Raw genomic sequence first — 15,252 nt, forward strand, 5'->3', positions numbered from 1 at the left:
CGTGGTTGATATTTTGTTTTTTATTTTTCATCCCTTACACTCACATCCCTCAACCGGCACGTGTTATTTATTTTTTTTTGCCGGGTCAATTTATTTTCTATTTCCAAGATAATTCTTTATCTCTGTATATCGTAATACCTATATGTTTTTACTAATGGAAAAATATGTATATATGCTTTATTAGCTTTTTTTTTTTACTCAGTGTTGCCAACGTAAGACACTCTTAGCGAACCCTTTTTCACGACGTCAGCGACCTGACAGGGCTGACACCTTGAAAAAAGGCGCGAGTCATTCTCTCTCGAGTCGTTACGGCCGGCGACTTCGGGCCCAAAAGGAAAAGGCCCGTATACCTTTTTGTCGGGTTTACAATTAAAATAGCCGAAGGATTTGAGGGAAGAAAGAAAAGGAGAGAGGGGGAGTGGGCCTTTTCTTGATTCGGTGCGCGCGACAGATAAGACACCTTTTTTTTACGCGAGTCTCGAGACGCCAGGTCGATCGGCCGAATTGCTCGTGGCGAATGAATGATAAAGAGAAGCCAAGAAAAGAAGATGAAAAAGAGAGGGAATGAATAGGAAAGGGTTAATCGATATATCGTAGCGGGCCCATTATTAAATTAAGCTGTGACCAATCGTCTGTGGATATTGGATGACGTGTGCGCCTACGGGGCATTAAAGAGAAAATAATAGTAAATGAATTTTTTTTTTGAAAAAAAAAATTATCATTATTATTATTTCTCTTGCTTTTAGCATACCAGCAGATCGATGACTCTATGGGATTTTTTCAGAAATAATGTATATATATGTGTGTACTCTTGGTGTGTGCCACGTGGCGCCAGCAACCACGTGTACGGCCGGGCTCAATAACCATCGATAAATAACACGGCAGGACGGCTGAAGCGCGAATAAAGCTTCGTGGTTACGTGGCACGTAGAAAACAGCAACAGCTATATATATATATATATATATATATTTTTTTTTTTGGATTTTTTTTTATATTCTATAGATATTCACTGTCTTCATGCCTACAATATATGTGTATATATATATAGCACTGTCCATACTTATGTCTATTCCCTCAGAGTATTTTGCTCTCCACGAGTCTCTTAAGGTGCATACGCAAGGCTGTCCTTGCAAGATCGTCGACCCTGTACACGGGATTCCGTTGCGGCTCGAGCATCTTCGGACCTATGCCTTTCTTGATGTTGAAGAGAGAGAAAGAGAGAGAGAGCGTGAGTCTGGTGGAAACGTTGTGAAAACCTCCTTAGGAATCTATGGGGTTGTTAGAAAAATTGATTAGTACCGATCGTTGGATATCTTTTTTTTTTTTAATGGTCTTGTATACATGGTAGGTGGTACCATTTGTAACCACGTGTTACTCATGAGACTCTATCGCTTTCCCATAATTCCCCTATGGAAAATTCGTGCCACTCCAGAGCTGTCTTATCGGCCTGAGAACCACTTGCCCTGACGATGTTAACCTCTCACTCTTTTATTACTCTCTCTCTCTCGCTCCCCTTTTCTTTTATGTTTAACGCACTCTTTTTTCCCCTGCTCCCTCTCACTCGCTTCTCCTCTTCTGTCCTCTTGATGGCTGATTTCACGTTACGTGCTGCTCTCCTCTGCATAACCCCGTCGCTGTCGCACGCATTGCACGGCACTGCTATGGTGCCGAGCACGATTATCTCAGGAATGCAATCACCATAGATTCTCTGGGCGTTGAGTATACCGGCACTGTGGTGTTTCGTAAAGGACACCCGGTATGTAGGTGCAAGGGAGTCATGGTATTTTGTGAAAAAATTTTCATGGTGAAAATAAGTAGGAGTTTCTTTTAATCATGGGGTCTTATGGGGGATTATGGGTAAATTTTTTTTTTGAAATTTTTTTTTTTTTATTATTATTGTATATCAATGTGTATGTTGATTTTTTTTTTTGAAGTATCGGTAAAATTGGAGTTATTGGTTAAACGTGGACACTTTGCGGGTGGTGACTTTTATGGCGAATATCATTAATATCCCGGCTCGTTACTTCTTGGCGTATAATTAATCGCCCGAAAGTTTCAGGGCTTGGGGGCATTAGTTACAACGGACGCGTTTTAATTTTGGACGCCGCGCGAGGACAGCGGGACGCCACTTTAAAGGTGCCCACACAAATAATCGACAGTGTGATTTTTCCTATGAACAAACAATCGGCCAATGGTTGGAGTTTGACATTGAAAGGGAGATTAGTGGAGAGAATTGCTGTGACGTAGTGCACCATAAGGCCCTTCAGGGATTAAGCGTAGGTACGGTGTTCATTGGGTTTTCGCAATTGGGCCCAATTGTTATATTCGAGTAGTGCCTATTATAGTTACGAACAGCTGGCACAATGACAATTGAGTGAAATTGTAAAAGTCGAGTACCGACGGCCATTTTGAATTTCTTGGTAATGGAAAAATGGTCAGGCCCAAAATTCGTCACGCTTCTAAACTAAAAGGGCCACGTGTCCCTTACGGAGGATTCCGACTGGCCCATATATATATCTACAATAAAGGTATTTTAGGTTATACGACAGTACTCGAAATTTCTAAATTTTATTCAACAACACGTGTCCCGACCACGTGGTCGTGACAGCTGTCAAAATAGATACCAGTCAATGACTATTGAATCAACAGCCAAACACGGCTTTGTACGAAGCAACGGTTGCCGTGTACCGCATGCAAAACTATAAAAGATCCAACAGACACGTTGCAGCTGCATTGTCTCGCAATTAACATAGCAGACAGGAGTGGGCTGCCGGTATTTGCATGTGCATCGTGCTGTTCTCGTATCCACACTGTTGCACATGCGCATACGCACAAGCCCCATTGATGACTTTCATTCACACTCGACCGTGTACAACCTGCATGGGCGTATTCGATGCACACGGAAAATAGATTGGGCCAGTCGAGTATATGATCGAGGCAGATATTAATATTTAAGAAAATTATAATAAATCATTAAAAAAAGTATTATCCTCTATAGAATAATTTAATATCATTTATGACATTAAAATCAAGCGCCCGAGTAGTCCAGTGGATATAATTGGGACTCATAGCTTCGTATTGTATTACGTTCTTTCCTTTCGGAGCATACGAAATGGGCGTTAAAGCATTTTGTAAACATAACCTAAACGAATGTACGTCACTTCGTAGTCCCATTTCGAAATGCGTGTGACATCTAACAGGAAGGAGGATTTTCATGCTGACTTCAAGAGCCGGGCCACAAAAAGAGTCATCTTGAGAGTGAAAGGGACTGGACCCAAATGTCTGTGACGCAATCTTTATAATAATAATAGTCAAATGGCTTCCGATGCGTAATGCGGGTAACGAGCCGTGACGAGTTCTTGCGTAAAATCTCTTGCGGCCTTTCGTCGTCCGGGCATCCCTTTGTCTGGTTTCTCATCGGACCCAGGGGGAGGCGGGAGGGGGGGAGGCATGGTATCGCGTTGACTTTGCTATAAATAAAAATGCAAAATGGGACCGTCGCAAATGGGATATCTATATCCTCTCCAAAGTATACAACACCGAACTACCATAGAGATGGCAGAAGAATTTGTTCTCGTGCTATGCAAATGCACCTTTATTCCGAGTATAAAGGGTGTACTGGCAACGTACTTCAGCTAAAGGGATGCGCGTCGTGCGCCTCCTTATAAGGGATGGGTGACCGTGCAAGAGACCCGGGAACATCGTGTGGGGCCTTAGTAGGAGTCCCAATGGATATTCTCAATGGCATCGATCCAACCTGTGCCCCTTAATGGTGTCCCGTGAACAGCGTGAAACGAAAGGCCACCCCATTATTTACGAGGACCGAAAAAAAATTTTTTACCATGAGGATCAGCCTTGTTATACCGAAAGACGAAAATCTTTACCCGCTACTCATTTGCTCTGTCCTTTTTTTTTTTTTTTTTTTTTAAAAATGAAAAAAAATTTTTTACCATGAGGATCAGCCTTGTTATACCGAAAGACGAAAATCTTTACCCGCTACTCATTTGCTCTGTCTTTTTTTTTTTTTTTTTTTTTCAAAATTCTCCACTAAGCGAGATCTCGTGTATACCTACGTGCTTTAAAGGGTTCCGTTACTATGGGAACCCACGATTTATCGGATACCACCCGCGGTCAGATCATTTTTTTTCCCTCACTTAATAACGGCATCGAGTCACACGAGTCTTACGTTCTTCGGATCGAATATTTCGTTTTGAATATTCAATTTTTGTTGTATCCTTATTAATTGCAACGTATGTACGTATTTTTAGTATTTTTTTCAGAATCTTTGTCACTCGTTAAATTGTAAAAAAAATTTTCTTGTTTTTTTTTCGATATTACATTTTTTTTTAAATCTTTCGTGCGTTTTGCGCTACAGGGCTCTCACGCACCCAGGCACGTGCCTGCGTCCCGACGGATGGCACTGGGCTATTTCCGTCGTCATCAGTCACTCTCAGAATGACTTGAAGTCTCGAGTCCTCGTCATGAACACAAGTAGCAAGTAGTACGTAGCTAGTAGCATGGATCCGCTGCCTACTTCAGACAATAAGATACTTTAACTGTATACTAATCAGCGGCGCCCACTCATTAACCGTGTATCGGGTAACACGCGCGAACGAAGGTACTTCGGCAAATTGGCCGATGACGTCACAGGGATTTTGAGTATTTTCGAAAATAGACGATACCTCGTCAAACGATTGCTTTGATAAGCTAATAGGTGGACCGATGACACTCGGATTTCAAATTTGTGTAAAAATACCTATGCGATAACAAATGGCTGACTCACTGTATTATCTTATTTTTTACTGTACTCACTGTATTATCGAAATTTTTAACTTTAAGGTAAAACTTCAAATTTACCCCAAAACACTAAAATACGGGGAAATAAGTGGTTATACTTTTCTTGGTCGATAAACATTTTTTTGGAAATTTTTTTCTTAACCTGAATCCTTTGTTATACTTTTTTTTTGTGCGAAAGTACCTTTTTTTAAGTACATTTCGAAATTTTTATTTCGAACTTATTTATGTGCTTCAGGTCAGACGGGACAATACGGGATGAACAGGGGTTCAAAAAATGGCGGTTTGTTCCCGTCGATATTCAACGTCGCCGCAAAGGCTGACATCCATGCGAATGCTACCTGCGGCGAGGACGGTCCTGAAACTTTTTGCAAGCCTTCGGAATCGTTGCGGTGCGCAATCTGCGACGCAAGGAGTCCCGATCCAGGAAAGAGGCACAACGTCACAAACGCCCTGGAATCGAATACAGGAAGATGGTGGCAGAGTCCGACGTTAGCACGCGGCGAACAGTACGAATACGTAACGATAACGTTGGACCTGAAACAGGTAAGAAGCATTGTAGTTGGTACGAACGGGATATAAAAATTGATGAAAAAAAAAAAAAAAAAAAAAAAAAAAAAAAAAAAAAAAAAAAAAAAAAAAAAAAAAAAAAAAAAAAAAAAAAAAAAAAAAAAAAATTTCATCCCAAAAAGAGCGGGAAACTTTAAAAGAGGGCATTCCACCCAGAAAGAACTCGAGGACGCTTTAGATTTATGTGAGGAGGTTTCTCTTTTCCTCCTTTTTTTTTTCTTCCCTTTTTCTCGATCCTTTCCCAGAATTTGCCGGCGTGTGGCAGCAACCCAGGTATTCGTTCTCTATATCGTATATACGTATATACACGCAACGCGTATCGGGTACTACTATCCTACAAATTGCAAGGAACCGTCTCTGAAAGTTTTAACGAGGCTTCGGCTCCCTTTTTAAGGGTCCACGTGTAATGGCCGCATAGTTGGCGGCGAGTACTCGAAAAAGATTTCATCCGCAGTCGGTGAATCGATAATACGGAAACGAGTGCATAGCTGTTGACGTGTTTCTGGGAAGGAATGAAATCCATTTTTTGAGGGCTTTTCTTCGAAATTTTAAAAATTACGTATCGTTGGTTTAAAGGTATATGGGATAAATTAAAAAAAAGAAAATTTGTAACTTGTAATGAAGCAGGAAAATAATTTTTGAAAAATAAAAAAATTTTTTTTACTTATTAATTCGTTACGATCCTATCGAAAATTTATTGCATCGTTGGGGATCCCAAAAAAAAAGAGTATGGACAGTGCACGCTAATTAAATGGCAATAAGCCACGTGAGCGAATCTCGTTATACTTGATCCACCTACTATGACCTTTTTAATCCATTGTGCCCACGTTATTGATACGCAGTTGAGAATATTCGGCTTAAATACAAAATACAACGTCAATTATTAGGAACAAAGGCGATACAAGGCCCAATCGTTAAGGGCCCTTTGTGGATCGTTTACGTTTATTACCGTGAAATTAATAAGCGGCTAACTGGCATTTTAATTGATTTATATAAAATTTCATTAAAAAGCACAATTCACAGAGTACGGGCTGTGCCAGCGAACGTGTGGATGTATGTTATTAATTAAAAATAATTATTTCGTAATTAACGGGCTCCGTGGTATAGTAAAAATAATTTGAAATTCGAATTTCCCGCCTTGACCCCTCGTAACGATAACGATCGCGCGGCTCTCGCTAGCGATCGAATTATCCCCATTATCGATATTGTATCGATAGCACGTAAAACGCCTGCTTTGAGAAAAAAAAAAAAAAGTGGCGCCCGCGGCGTCTTCGTAACGAAATTTAAAATCACCAGGTAGACAGGATCAGGACTTATTATGCTAATCGCGGGAATAAGCAGGGCGTATAAGAGATCATATTTATGATCCTCGTTAACGTTCATTGCGCTTATTAATTTTACGAGCGACTAGCCAAGTCATTTTTATTGGCCGCGAGGAGCAACGGAATTGTTATTGGTACGCGTAGCGTTGCGCACACGGGCATATACACAATGCAAATACGATACCGGGTAAGACACTTTTTTGCGCGGGAATTACGAACCGATCGTAAATCACGATATGCCAAAAAAATTTGTGCAAGTAAAAAAAATTTTTATGGAAAATCCTCACGATAATTTCACATATAAATGTGAATGCCGGATAAAATTGGACTGGATAAAAGAAAATGAGTTCAAATCCAAAAATTGTCAGTCCGTCGTAATACGAATCCCGCAGGCTTCGATTTCTCGGCGAAAAATAGATATTTAAGTGTAAGCGGCCCAGGGGATATATGACGGGTTATAAATAATTTTTCGAATGTTCGTCAGCTGGAGAATGCCGACAGCTCCGTCAGGGCTGAACCAAAGTTCCGAAGTGAAGACGAAAAATCGTGGTGGATGCGGGCATAAAGAAACAAATTTTGCCCGACTGGTTTGAACTTTGAACTTTAATCGTCGCATCCTGTCCGATTAATAAATTCATCCTTTGGAACCCCCTTCGCTTACTGATATGCCGGAGTGCACAGTCAACTTTATTGTTTCGTGCACCTAAGTGCACAGTGGATGCTGCGATATAGATTCGAGAGGGTTCTTGCCTAATATATCTATATATGCGGATACGTATATATATACAAACACATATGTGAACCTCTTATTGGATAATTCGCCAACGTTACGAAGGAGTCGTGACCTCGCTCGTATCTCTCCCTCGTTGACCCCAAAGAAGTTATCCCGCGTAATCATTGTCGTTAAAAGATCATTTTCATCGGCTATCCCTTGGCTTTCATTATTTTCACGTGAAAAGTCTCGCACGACGAAAATAATATTATTCGAGCGATCGTACGCCTACACGTGGCGGGGTCACGTGGTTTCTGACTTAATATTTTTTTTTTTCACTCAGAAAGATTCGTCATTGTAACTTTTGAAAATCCAGTGTTTGAAAGGGTCCTGACACTACGGCCTCTCGGCGTAACGGTGAATCCTCTCTTATTGTCCTCGGATTAACGTGTCGAGAATCCTCGCGTCCCTTCGAAGAGGCTCCGGGCACTCGGCAGCGCGTAGAAAGCACGTTCGAATGGCCCCGTGATTCATTTGTGCTTTAGTCAAGAGACCTACTCTAATCGGGTAAAGAGCATAGGTACAATGCCGGGTTAGTACCTTTATCTTGAGAAATTGTGTCCTCTCTTGAATTTTGCTTTTGAGTTTGTTGGTCGTTTGAATTTTGTCGAGTCATTTTTTGTTTCCAACCAAGAAGTGTACGTTAACGTACTATAGGCTTGGAGGAGGGTGTTTCGTGTGGGAGAGATTCATTGTGGTTGTAAATCCTAAGGGTGGGAACGATCGACGTGTAAAATCTCTGGAATCTTCTTGGCTCACTAATTGAGCAAGTATCCTTACCGTGCTCGTTAACACGTTTATTTTTTTAATTAACGTGGAAAACTTGTTCTCGTCACGGGGCCTCATTGGGATTTTATCGAGAGCTTGTGGTAGGTATTCTTTTTTCTTTTATTATATCTAATATCTTAATCCCTTTATTTATTATAATGTAATGTCAAGTAATAAAATTGTGTACGGGTATATCTGTTAAGATTTGCTGTATAGGTACGCATGTTTGAGTATGCTTTCATCGAAAATGAAAATAAGGCCCAAAAGTGTTTTACGTCGCAGAGGTCTCGTTAATTGAAAAAAAAAATGAAAATGGGCCTGTTAGGTTTATCGTAACGTAATGTCAAATAATAATGTTACTTACAGGTATATCTGTTAAGATCTGCTGTATAGGTACGCGCGTTTGAGTATGCTTTAATCGAAAATGAAAATAAGGCCCAAAAGTGTTTTACGTCGCAGAGGTCTCGTAAATGAAAAAATGAAAACGGGCCTTAAGGTTCAACCGAGTGCTTCGAAGTGAAAGGGGGTGAATGAATGAAAGTCGAGACGTCACGAGTCGAAGATCTCTGCAGGGAGTCGCGTAGCGTGATCTTCTGTCGCCCCGTTCGATGGGGGCAGGGGGGCCTCATCACCCTCTAAGGCCCCGGTCATTTGGTTTTTTGTTAAGACGCCGCGCTCTCGGACGCCGTGTGGAACGTCACGAATTTAACTCGTAATTTAATTCCCACGGTCACTGGCGATAATTACAGAGCCGAGGAGGGCCCCACTTCAACGGCCGTCTTTTTGCTCTGTCTGCCCCCCTCCCCACGGCTCCTGAGCATCCCGACGCCGACGCGTCGGGGCGTTTTATACTCCGAAAGTACCTTCGCGAGCAGCTTTCAAAAGGAGAGAGTGAAAAAAGCTGCCGCGAGCAAAACGTAGCTGCCTGTAAAGGGCTAGGAGGTACTCGGTATTGTGGCTGGGTAACTCGAGAGTCAAGAAGTAGTCTCTGGGCCCTATCGAGCGCTGGGCCCATTCCTGGGGCCCTCTGGTGTGAATTATTATCTCATACCCTGCTCTTTGTGAATGCGCCGCTGCGCAGCTCGTCGTTATTAAGATATTTTGTACTCTGTGATTAGACAGAGGGGCCTTAAGTCCCTTAATGGAGCCCCTTCCCTTCGACTGGCCCAACTTGCTATATAGTCTCAATACAAATATCCAATATGGCTTCTGCACTGTAACGAAGTAAATTGAGATATCGATCGTAGGTAGTTCGCACTCTTGAAATATATCTCGCGTGTACGGAATTTGATATTTCGAAAAAACTCGAAATTTTTTTTTTTTTAATTTTGACAATTTTTTGAATTTTTTGCATACCACTTTTTGTGTGCTTTTATATATATATATATATATATATATATTTATATTTTATTTTCGTATATCTTACCGGATATTTTTTTGCGTAAGGCCCCTTTTTTCCGATTTTATTAGTACACTGCACGCAGTCTAGCTTATTATCCTGATATGGTCCAGCTGAGTAACTTCACGGCAATTAAACACACAACAGCAAGACGTTACTTTACCCAGCGGTGTCGAGTCTACGGTTACTTTTAAGCGGTAGGTCTCCAACGAGAATGGGTCCTACGGTCCCAAGTGCGTCTCGTTGCGTTAAATAATTGCATTGCCATGAAAACGTACACGGAACAGGAGAGTTAAACGCGAAGCGCTGTACATGGTTCACCTAGTCTTCCACGTGGTAGGGCCCAATACGGATCTTCAGGCCCATTTACGCGCGTATACGTACGCGCACCGTATGCATATACGCTGAGGCAGATCGTGAGCCAAGACAATGCAAAGGCGACAAAGAAGGCTCGTACACTCGGCAAAGCAAAAGCCAGCGCCTTAATGTCGGTTCGCATGCACGCAAATGCCAGGCCCACGTTTATTTTGGGGCCCGATGACTATAACGCGAGGGCCCAGACCCTCGAAGTACCTCGTTAAAGACCTCCTGGAAATTATCCGCTACACCTTTTTATCGAACAATAACGTTTGTTTATGGGAATTTAAAAGAAAAATACATTTTTTCGACCCCGAAATATACCTGGTGGCTAAACCAAAAAATTTTGATTCAGCTCGCCACAGACTTTTGCACGGAGCTATAGAATTTTGACTTGACAAGTGTCAATCCCAAAATTTTCTGGCTTTTAGTAGACGTCGGCGTTGTTAACGGAAACCAAGCGCGTATACCATGGCGTCGCGACGCGCACGTGCGCCCACGTCTTTTTGGCAGCCCCGTATAGAAATCCGATCTTTCACTTGGCAAAATACCAGGACGGAATCTCTCAGGGCAGACAGCGCGGTGATTCTCGGCCTGCATCTATACGTATGACTTTGGTTCCTCTTCGTGCCACTTCGTCCCATGCTATTTAATTCCATTTCAAACGGTAGGATTCTTCCGTAGGCGAAGATCAACTTGACGGTCCATTCCGACGGAAGATGCTGGTCAGTTTCAGCGAGGCATATACGGTGGTTGACGGCTGTCACGTAATTTCGTCTCTTCCTTTGCTTACGAGTTTTGCTTCCTTTTTACTTGTCTCTCTCTTTGCTTTGGATTTTTTCTTTTCCTACTCTCACGCTCTCTCTCTCTCTCTCTCTCTCTCTCTCTCTCTCTCTCTCTCTCTCTCTCTCTCATTCTCTTTTCGTTCCCTGACCATCTCAACTACCCGTATACACGACTGTCTGACTGCCAATGACCATCTCACTGATTCTTCTCGGTATTTCTCACACATCAGCACAACCGTACTTGGCGAACTGCCAGTCAGGATCAAGACAAAGAAAATATATCGATTTCACAACCGATCACCCTTGCTGCCTTTGATCATTTTTGCTTTTTCTTCGATCCCATCGGATTTTACTGAAATTCATTTATCTTTGGGATTTTTAAAAATCATTTTTCCTTTTTCTTTAATCTCATCAGATTTTAATGAAATTCATTTATCTTTGGGATTTCGGCGCGAAATTCAAAAATTAAATATTCAAAATTATTTACCATCTAATAATTTTTTTTACAGTATTTTTGACTCGAACGATTTCATCTTTTTTTCGCACTATTATTTTCCTTCTCATCTCCAATACACGAATCTACCGTAATTTGGTCCATGGGCTTACTGCTTTCTCCTTTTTTCTTTTAGTAAACGAAGGGATATATATCCTTCCATGCTAATTTCTCCTGACACGTAACTTATACGGTGCTCCCAAGTACACGTATCCTGATCATGTAATCGCGTTAGCATGAATTTTTATAGCTATATATATATATATATTTAAAAATTATACTCGTCAGCCATGTTTTACGACGCGTGCGTAAGCCCCGTGGCTCATGGCGTTGGACAAAGACGAGATTTATCCCGGCGATATCGGCTGGATATTAATTACAGGTAGAATTAAGGTAACGCAAGGTGACATAAGCCGATTATACACACATGTCAGCGCGATTCCACGCATGCGCTCGTACGATCTTTCACACCATAAACCTTATGAGGTTTACTAGGCTTCTTATATCAACCCATACCTATATACAAGAAACAGCGAAAGCCACTTAATAGCATCTCTTCCAATATGAAGGACACTGAAAATTTATTTTAAACATTTTTTTTTTTTTTTTTTAAATACAAAGAAAAAATCGGCCTAACGACCTCAATATACGTAAATTATTCTTATTGTGTTTCTATCCTTGACGTATCTTAATCTGCCTTTCTTTACCTGTATACATGTATATACACAAATATAAGATCCCGATACGTTACATATCCGTAATCAGATACGACCTGCGGTCCCGATTTTAAGGGCCCTATAAATGCCGGTCCTATATACTCGGCGGTTAAATCGTGCACTATGGGCCTTAAGTCCCCAAGAGGGAAATGGCCACACCGTGCTATAAGGTAGGGCTTCTCCTTATATCTCAAACGGATCTCAATGTCGTGCAGTTATCTGCGTCAGGATCTTCTTGACTTGGATGCAGTCGTGAAACACTTGTACCGTACGTAACCTACCCCGTATAGTACATATATAATAGAATCTATCTATGCACTTAGCATATGTAGATACGTACTAGCATATAAAACCATACGCACTTATTTAAAGTTTCTTGTACACTCTCTAGCCGCCAGTCGCAATTCACTGGTTCGGTTTGTATAATTTTTATACATATATCTCTGTAATCTCTGCCGTGAGTGCGAGAGAGAGAGAGAGAGAGATACTTATGGGGGTTAACGTGCGCGAAAGAAGGACAGACAACACCGATCGCTCAGAATCCATTAAAATTGTCTTTATTAATTTTTTTTTCGCACGATAAATTGCTAATTTATTTTTATCTCGATATTCAAGTATCTCTAAATTATCTTGGTACATTGAACTATTTAAAATTCATATAAATAATTTTTTTTTTAAATTGCCTGTTCGAGGTTTGAACTTCAACCGTGTAAATATACGTAAATGGTTGTAAAATGTTCGCGACTGCCGAAGCTCGTGTAGTAAATCATCGCGTGGGCGTTTCAAAGTTTCCCGCCGTTCGCCAGGTGGCGCGCCGGTACGTTCTCGGTCCAAGTAAGATAACGTAAAATTTCTGGAATTTTATCAGCCAACGACCGAAATGGAAACACTTACGCGCAGTATCACTGCAGCTCGTATCGCTGCAGTTTATGTATATTGCGCGTGAACTCGAATACGAAAAAATTGAACACCCCGTACGTTGAGTTCAGGTATACGGAGAAAGAGAGACTATCGACACGTTTATTGTTGAGTCTCGGCGGAACAGTCTCACGGGCCCATGAGACTCCCGCAAATGGATACGGCGGCGGCTTATACGTGTCTCTAAAGAAGAAAGTTACTTTAACTAAGGCTAAGGGCGCGCTAATAAATTGGCATTGCGCTATCGTGCCAACTCCGTAAATGGCGGAGCGGCTGCTGGTGCCAGTTGGTCGGTTTAAATTTACACGGTTCACTTTAAATAGGCCGCTACGACAGTTGCCGGGAGTCAGAACGAGAGAATGGAATTTGAAAAGAAGAAATTATTTTTTTTTGGCTTGCATTATTATTATTGTTTTATTCAAGCAATACCAATCCTACGTGATTAGATTGAATATAAGGATCTATGGCGCCTGCGCCCACGTTCCTAGACTTCAATGACGCCATGGCGTAGTGATCAATTGTTGGGGATTTTTTATTTTGAAAAAAAAAATTATATACGCTCGCTGACTCTTCGCGCCGATCGTGGGTTGGGAAACGAAATGGAAATTTATTTGTCCAATTTTTTTGTCTTTGTCGTTGCTCGTTTTTGTCATTTTCAGATCGAACCATTTTTTTTGGTATTCGTTCCTACATTTTGACACGTATCACCCGTTATGTACTGCTGCCATGCACCCGTTACGATTCTGCCATTCTGTTGCTTTCCTTCTTCGAAGCCAACGTATACCGTTAACGCTGCATGGTTCAGTGCCAGTGCGTGTCACAGATCTCTGCAGACAGTCAGGGCCGGTGATCATTGTTGACCACGTGTACCAATCATTTTTTATACTCGCTGAGAGGCACCGAGAGAAATGTATAGGAGAGCAGGATAATGATACTTTTCGAATTGACCCACCACGATCTGCCTATTGTGAGGATACCTTTATTCAGGGTGGTACGAAAGTATCCAGTCATGAGATTCTCTTGACTGGCAAATCGGCCAATTTTCTGGATTAACTTAAATTGCTTGGGGGAAAAAAAAAGAACACCCATCATGATAATTTTACACGAATGACCCGTGGGATCGAGGTCAGTCGATGTAAAGTATACGTAAAAAAAAAAATTTGTATAAAAATATTTTAAAAAATCACGGATGGGAAATATTTGAAAAAAAAATTTTTATGTCCTTTTAAAACGATCTCCTATGTATATACAGTAGCGATCGGGTGTATTATCGATTTTCGAAATCTTGCGCACTGACCGTAAAACCATTTCTGTCATTCGATGCTAATGCATCTCGTATCCTTACAAGGCTTCTGGATCTTACGTTATAGAACGCCTGTTATAAAAGCCGACTAGTACGTCTCGTATCTATCCGTGGGAGATTTCTCATCTGAGTTACATTAGGAACCCATACGATACCTATATGCGCACAGAATTATACATATATAATTGACAGAAGAAAAATGACTTCTTGGAAAATCCTTAAAAGATCAATCAGCACGATTATCGTTCAGCATCCAAAGATTTTATCTGGACGATCCGTATCTTTCGACGCGATCTCTCAAAAATTCCCTTTTAAGTTAAACGTCGTCGAGTACTCTTACTCTTTTTTTTTTTCCATACATAAACGAGTCATTCAGTTTCTTAGAATTGGCAGCATTGCTCGTCGTCTCACAGTTGGGCCTGTCAATAAAGCGTCAAGACGATCCGTCATAGCGGAAGATACACGTGTCTTACGAAAAGTACGTATGCAGACATATACTCGTGACGGTAATAAAATTTTTCGAAAAATTTTTTGGGACTTATGCGAGTTAGCGGAGGGAGGGGGGCGTTAGATATTTTTCTAAAAAGTCGTGTGTGGTACCTTAAAAATCTGGCAGATAGCAGGGCCAGCGATAAGGCCCGATAATATAATTTTTTTTTTTTTCGGGCAAGATCAAAATTCCGTAAAGCCCCTACGCCATTGGTCCATTATAGACGGTTGGGACTACGTAAGGCCCTTCGCGTTCCTTTCCTCTACTGTGGCTTGTCCCTATCGACTAAAGGACTTTTGTATTTACTCCCAGACTAATGCTAACCGATCCGGTCCCGGGTGTCATCCTAAAACAGCACTTTACACCAGACCCAACCGTAATTGCTGTGAGAAATATATATATATATATATACCGGAATATTATATCTTCAGAATATATTTGGAAGATCTAGCTTATATATCGGGTGGGGATAAGAATGTATTATTGATGTACATGCGTATACGCTAGATACACGTGTACAGTACGTGTATGAGAATTGATTATGTCTCACGCTGGGACACTATTG

General features: G+C 41.2%; 1 protein-coding gene across 3 annotated transcripts in view; it reads left to right on the plus strand.

The window, feature by feature from the left end:
* LOC107268494 (laminin subunit alpha-1) overlaps positions 1 to 15,252 on the plus strand; it is a 72,911-nt gene that overhangs the window by 10,987 nt on the left and 46,672 nt on the right. For all 3 annotated transcript variants that reach the window (XM_015741320.2, XM_025085845.1, XM_025085846.1), the window contains exon 2: positions 5,033 to 5,340. In XM_015741320.2, the coding sequence (XP_015596806.1) occupies positions 5,033 to 5,340 (308 nt within the window). The remainder of the gene's footprint in view (positions 1 to 5,032; positions 5,341 to 15,252) is intronic.

Source organism: Cephus cinctus, unplaced genomic scaffold (genome assembly GCF_000341935.2).
Source record: "Cephus cinctus unplaced genomic scaffold, Ccin1 Ccin1_scaffold0051, whole genome shotgun sequence".
Classification (NCBI taxonomy): domain Eukaryota; kingdom Metazoa; phylum Arthropoda; class Insecta; order Hymenoptera; family Cephidae; genus Cephus; species Cephus cinctus.